The following is a 7,075-nucleotide window of genomic DNA, read 5'->3' on the forward strand; positions in this document are numbered from 1 at the left end:
GTCTTATTAAACAAAGCCTGCATCCGAGTAAACGTATGTTTTAAGGATTTAAATTAATTTTGAATTAATTAGTAGCATAATCTGAATTTTATTTTATCACGCTGATTGCACAATAAGAAGTTGAATTATATTTTACTGTGTGCAACTGACAGGCCTCAAAATGAAGTTTTAGGATGATCAAATTGCACGTTACACTTCAAATGGCACAATTCACTTCCTGTAAAATGAACATAGTTGATGGTTACAAACATAACCCACATGGATGCAGGATTTATTGCAGCAGTGTTGGGCTGCTTACATTCAGCTCAGTAACTAGAAACTGGTAACTGAGTTTGTTAAAATGTTGGGCCTCATTTACACAAACTTGTATTCTATCTTCTGATGGAGGCAAAATGCCACATGGAGATGCCAAAGCGGTTTATAATAAATCCCCTTTTTGTCCTGGATTATACAGTCAAACCTTGATGATGATTTGCATGTGAGTCCGTGTTTCAGCTGAACCTCATGATTATTCTTTCACTGCACTGATGGGTTTGACGATACGGATAATAGTGAGGACTTTTCATTGTATTGCAAGTTGAGACTAACTTGTCATATATTCCTTTTTAGGATGTTCAGTGCCTGGACTGGATTTATCTTGATGAGGTCCGTATAGTCTGTAAGTTGATGCATGAAGCTAAACTCTCAAAACGGTTTCAACAGTTTGGTATCAATGCACCTCTTTTGTCTACTGCTGGATCACCCCAGTTTGTTTGTTTTTTGTTAAAGCCTAAAAGGACAAAGCTGAATGTTGTAGGGCAAGTTTAAAACCCATAAGTATGATTTGCTTCTGGGAATGTCTTATCTATGCACATGAATAGGATCCAAATCCCTACTTAAACTAGTCTTGACACTGTATGAACTGTTTCACTGGTAAATAAAGTGTTATCAAGTGTTGGACTGTGTATTGTACATGCTGTTGTATGTTGTACATGCTCTTGTTGTGTGTTGTACATGCATTACATCTACATACAGATGATGTAGACGCTGGTGTACAGAATATGCATTAAGTTCATCATAGTTCGATTTAAGTTACTAATAAGGCCGTTAAAAGGCAGTAAGACTGAGTTTTGAAAAATAGTCATATCTTCAATGAAAACATTGCCAAGTCTTTAAGCACAGAACATCATGTTTTGTGTGAAGTTGGTTATTTGGTGCCATCTTCAAAGATCTTAAAGCTGTTTCAAATATGTGGTTGTTAAAGCCAAGGGTTTTCTGTGTGCAGTTTAAATATCTGACCTTAATTTCAGCTTCATGTAAAAATGTCATGTGCTTTGAAAACAATACATAAGCACATAACTCTTTAAAATGACTAGTAAAGCTGAGACAAATTAAAATGTTAACATTTGTTATTGCGTTCATGAAAAATCTCCGCGAAGTAGGAAACCAATTTAACCTTGCATGACAGATCTAATGACACTAAAATAATTGGACAGAGTGCCTCAAGATTTAATGTAGGTTTTCATTATAAACAATCTAGTACAAAACGGAGTGCAGGGTGTGTACAAATACTGTACAAAATCTAAGATCTGTAAAAGTACACTGGTGTTCTAAACAATGTTAAATGTCTGTATTTCTTGCAAATGCTAAATAGAAGTGTGTAAATATTTACAGTTGATACACAGGTCAGTTATAATTTACTTGTACCTGCACCACTGACTTCCAGTCAAACGTGTAGATCTGTACAATGAGAAGGGCGATGTATTGTCCTAATTCGCTTGAGGACGTCTTCTCCTGTTCCGAATCTATCCAACACTTTATACAGGTGCTTCCACTCAATTCAGCCGAAAGCCTTCTCTTATGAAAAGCCTTTGTTGGGTCAGATGTGCGACCAGGCTGGTCCCCACCTTCACCAGCTTTATAAACTTTGTCAAAAAATACTCCATTAGCTTTCTATTATAGTCAATAAATTTGCAATCAAAAACTTCTCTGGAGACGGTCAAGAGTCGGCGCAAAAGACTTTATTCCAAAACAGGACAAATAAACCCGTACAACATCCTAGCAGGTCGGAGGATGAAGTCCCTCCTATGTCTTATATATATCACTTCTGGGCTGGTTTGCCCCCTCCTTTCCTCATGATGAACTTCTTTTCCTCTGTTGTTGTGTTGTTTTTACCAATTAACACTGTTCCCCAGCTGTCATTTATTACTGTATTGTTTTCTTTCTACATCTTTATACTACTGGATAAGAAGTTCATCATTTACATTTCAACTTCAGTCTCACCGTATTTTGTAAAGGTTATGCATGCTTAATTTGACACACAATTGTATTTTTTAAACAATTAATATAAGAATAAAATAAGAAAAGTTGCATTTTTCATTAATGCTTGATTTCTTACAGCATTCTTGATGTTATGCTGGCCGCTTTCTGCTTATCATCTGTCTGTCGTGTTTTTGACAATCAAACCCCCTTAATCAGTAATTAAGCATGTAGTCTTAATATTAGCAGATTAACACATCAGCAGTTCCTCATGTAATCACAACAGTAGATAACAGCAGAACGAAACATGCACTGTCACAGTGTCGGCAGATCTTGCACACCTGCAGCCTCTCCTATGGTCATAATCTACAGTAGATGACAGTTGGACAAGGCAAATCACCTGCAGCCACTTCCTGCAGTCATTCCTTCCACTCAAGGATCTGTTTCTGTGTTCATGACTACAGTTCACTACTTATAAGTAAAAACCGAAGCACATCTAGGTAAAAAGTAAATGATTAAGAATGATTAATGATTAATACTAATAAAATGGTTAAAATGATGATATAAGAATGATTACTTAAAGTAACTGATTAATGATAATAAAACTGATTAAAATGATTAACAATGATTATTAATATTGATTAAGGATAATCACTGATGACTGTGTCTGCAATGCCCCCCCTCTCTGTGTCCTGGGCATGGCCTCTGCTGATCAAGCGATTTTAACCAAAAACATGACTTTGTGGAATAAGCTGGTGTCTCTTGTGCTGTGTGCTATAGACAGGACATTCTTACTGCATTCATGTATGTTTTGTAAAACAATTTTCACTCATTCTGCTTCTACATTTTCCTTTGCTGGTGTTTCAGAGCACACGTGCTACTGTTACTGCCTCCGGGCAGCTAGAAACAGAGAGGACCACACACTCTCAGAGCTATAGAGTTTCAGCGTTGTGATCTTAACTTTACACTCTAAAATAATACTTTAAATGATGCCAATGCAGACCACCTTCACTCTAGCAATTAATGATAACAATTTAGGCTGTAATATTCTAAAATAATTCTCAACACCTGCCTCCCATGTATAAAGCCGTTTGGGTCATCTTTCATCATGGACGGCAGTAACTCTTCAAGGCTCCTCAAAAAAGTCTTGCCTAAGATTTTTTTATCTGTTTTAAGCAGCAACATAGGTCTGTGGGAGTGATTAGTGTCCCTCTGAGAGATGGTAGCTAGTCTTTCTTTTGGAGGACTCCTATAGCATATCCAAGATTGGTTGTTTTTAAATTGATTAGAAATCTCTATAGGAAGCCTGTCTGGACCACTTTTCCTACAAAACACAAAACTTGACAGTCAACTCAAAGCTGCACAGAGAAAATTTAGGCTCAAATGTTGCTTTATGCAAAATCTACGAACTCCACATGTAGTTTAAAGTATTTTCCCTTTCAGAGCACTAGCACAAAGTTCATTTTAAGCTCTGCTCACATTTTGTATAGTAGGAGTTCCTGTGCTGTTTGCAGAGTCAACATTGCTGGTTACCACTTTGTCTTTACCCATGATCTGACTCTTTTTGTTTTCTGTTTGGTCCTCAAAGAGCCGAGCCATGAAGGCAAGGCCACTCTGCTTGATGTAGGACTTCCCAGCAATGGTGTAGAGGATAGGATTAGCACAGCTGCTGATGAAGGCCAAAGCCGAGGTCACTGCACGACTGGACTGAGAGATTTGGTACAACCTGCAGAACATTTAAAGGTATTTAAACATTTAAATACCATAAAGCAAACAATGAAACAAAAAGTTATGTAACTAAAATTAGCAAACTGGGTTAGCAAGCTGGCACTACAGTTCCAGCTGTGAAGCTGGAACATACAGAGAAGATGAGCCAGTTTCCCCGGCAGTATGCCTCGGAGAACTAGAACGTAAGCTGAATGTCTGTGGTAAAGTCATTTAACGTTACCTGACACACAAATCATGACTGGAATAGTGTTGTGTGACATAGTCCGAGCCACTTTGTTTGTTTCCCATTTACAGAGCCAGGGCTGTGTACAAACACCCAAACATTTTGTTTCAGCACGCACATAGAACGAATAGCTAGCAGACCGTGAAGACATATTTGCTGAATTTGACAAAAAGAAAATGGTGAAAATCTTTGGTTACTCACTTTGTTTGTGTGATTGAATTGTCTGGGTAAGACTCAGCTGCCACCTTAGACCAACCAAAACATACTCAGCGTTAATTCAAAATACCAGATCATTGATCTGAAAGAAGCAATGATTTAATGGGATAAATGATGCGCTTACACACCTGTATCATGTTGACAACATGGTACGGCAACCGGAAAAGGCCAGACATCACCACGATAGCCAGGATGAGTTTCTCGCTGCACATCTTTCGATGGAACTTGGTCTGCCTCAGGCGTTTCAGGATGAGGACGTAGCTGATTATGATGACTGTATAAGGAAGAATGAATCCCACCACTGTCTCAAAGGCATACTGAAACTTTACCTGCACACGGGAGGATAGAAATCAGATGTGCTCGCTGTCATAACTGAAAACATTAATGTATCTGTCAAACCACCGCTTTGAAACTTGTTCATGCATAAAACAAAGATAAACCTTACGAAAGTAAAGAAAATGATGAAACAGCCAACATGGGTATGATTTTTATATGATTAAAGGGTCTTTCAAATTGTTCTGTTGGTTCTTTTTGTTGGTGGAAAAAGTAGGCAATTGTAACACACTCAATTTCTCCTATCAGACACTTAATCTGCAGATGCTCAATAGGTTTCTCTCTCTGCCTGTGGAAAAGGAGCAGGATCATTTCACCTTGGCAGAAGTTTTAAATGAAAGTAACTTTTTTGATGTGCAGTATTTTTCTTCTGGTGTCTAAAGTTTCAATGACTGCAAATCTAAACTTGCATACATTTTATCTCTAGGTTATTGATTAACGTTTAACACTAACAAATTATGCTTATATAGTTGTGGCTAGTGGGCATACAAGATTTTATCATAGCTGCAACAATTGTACCACTGTGTTACAATTAAAAGAAATGGATTTGTTCTAGTATAAACAAATCACCAATTAACATAGGCCAACATTCTTTGTATAAAATAGTGTGTTTTATATGTGTTTAACAGAAAGTGTGAATATTATATAGGCCCAAGTCTGCAAAAGTAAAGTTCCTTTCATTGTCAGTTTGTCTGTACAGTAGATAGACTTAAAGTAGTTGATGGTAAAAGACCCAGCAAAACCAAAGAGAATGATTTTTATGAAGTTAGAACAGAGAGAGCAGAGGATGCCTGACATCTTAAATAATTTGAACCATTTAAAAACTCTTATGTAACATTATTAGTTGTAAAGTAATTACTTTGAGGTAGCCTAGGCTTTTACTTGAGATGCAGTGGGTTAATAGTGGGTTATTTGTCAGTGTTAAAATTTCGTTGTAACACTAGTCTTGTTCTTATAAGTGAAAATATATCAATTGTATTATTAATTAGTGCACATATATGTTTCTTGTATGAAAAGATGACTAGTGTATCTCAAAGTAGTTTGTGAGTTATTAAGGAAAATGTAAAATATATTACAATTGCCCCGGTTTCCCCTACATGATTGGATTTAGGATGCTACTGCCAAAAAACGCTAATCAGATTTTTTTTTACAGTGATACATTTTCACTTCTATGTATGTATTTGTGTTTATTTGTGTTCACACCTTTGATCACCAGGCCCCCTCATTATGTGGTAGTTGTGGTAACTTTTTGAGAAAATCCACAGTAGCCTACTATGTCATTGCAAAAATGTATTCTTAAGTTTATTCAAAGCTAATATGAGACTTATGAGAATCCAATTAGACAATAAAGAAGATATCTTACATCCTTTTTAATGTTAAATGTGTACTTACATATCGAGACCAGCTGTGATGGGGCACACACTCTGATCTATGCGTGTTCTTTATCACGTCTCGAAACACCAGTGAGGGAACAGAAAACACCATCACCAGCAGCCACATGCATACGATCACCCTCCTCACAATCTTCCTGCTGACCAGGGAGGACAGTCTACTCGGGAACACCACGGCCACCAGCCTGTGCACGCTCATCAGTGTGATCAGAAAGATGGAGGCGTACATGTTGGAGTTGCATAGGTAGAACACGCCTTTGCACATGACTTGACCAAAGACCCATGACCGCATGGCCAGGTAGATAACGAAGAAGATGGTGAGGGCCATGAGGAAGCCATCGGCGCACGCCAGGTTGAGGATGAGGATGGTGGTGACGGAGCGTTGCCGGATGCGCGCCAGGATGCTCCAGACGATGAAGAGGTTGCCAGGGACTCCCAGGAGGAAGACCAAGCCGAGGATGAGAGCACCCAAGGCCGTGGAGACGTCATTGCTCACAGGGTTGTCGTTACCATCTGTTTCATCGGCAGCGGTAGGCGTGGGGGTAAGATCCAAGTTGTTCATGCTGGAAGGAGTTTTGTTCCTGAGGACCAGTGACAAAATTAATTTGTTTGAATGAATGATTGAATTTAGTGTTTATTGTACTTTGAACTTGTGGGCACCTTTCTCATTACTTCTTGAGTATCTGTATCTCTATGATATACTAACTCATGAGGATGAGTTACTTTTTCTAATTTTATGAGACTTCGTTATTAAGTAGACAGAATGAGCTTTTGTACTTTTCTAAAATATTTGAAGATTTACATCGCTCCTCCAACAATCTGTTTATCACTGCTGATTAATAAGTGTTATTGGGGCAGAGATATAGATAGAAGTCTTTGCTGGTTGGCAGTTTATCACCTCCAATTTATATGTCTAGCCTAAGCCAAGACATATATATCGCTCTCA

The 7,075-nt window shown here is 38.0% G+C and overlaps 1 protein-coding gene across 2 annotated transcripts in view; it reads right to left on the reverse strand.

The window, feature by feature from the left end:
- Window positions 1-1,985: 1,985 nt before the first annotated feature.
- LOC123972574 (leukotriene B4 receptor 1-like) overlaps window positions 1,986-7,075 on the reverse strand; it is a 16,107-nt gene continuing 11,017 nt past the window's right edge. For both annotated transcript variants that reach the window (XM_046052104.1, XM_046052105.1), the window contains exons 2-5: window positions 6,131-6,710; window positions 4,534-4,734; window positions 4,391-4,434; window positions 1,986-3,964 (exon numbers count right to left, since the gene is read on the reverse strand). In XM_046052104.1, coding sequence (XP_045908060.1) covers window positions 3,703-3,964; window positions 4,391-4,434; window positions 4,534-4,734; window positions 6,131-6,691 — 1,068 coding nt within the window. In that variant the 5' untranslated portion in view covers window positions 6,692-6,710 and the 3' untranslated portion in view covers window positions 1,986-3,702. The remainder of the gene's footprint in view (window positions 3,965-4,390; window positions 4,435-4,533; window positions 4,735-6,130; window positions 6,711-7,075) is intronic.

The sequence above is a fragment of the Micropterus dolomieu genome, linkage group LG06 (genome assembly GCF_021292245.1).
Source record: "Micropterus dolomieu isolate WLL.071019.BEF.003 ecotype Adirondacks linkage group LG06, ASM2129224v1, whole genome shotgun sequence".
Classification (NCBI taxonomy): Eukaryota; Metazoa; Chordata; class Actinopteri; order Centrarchiformes; family Centrarchidae; genus Micropterus; species Micropterus dolomieu.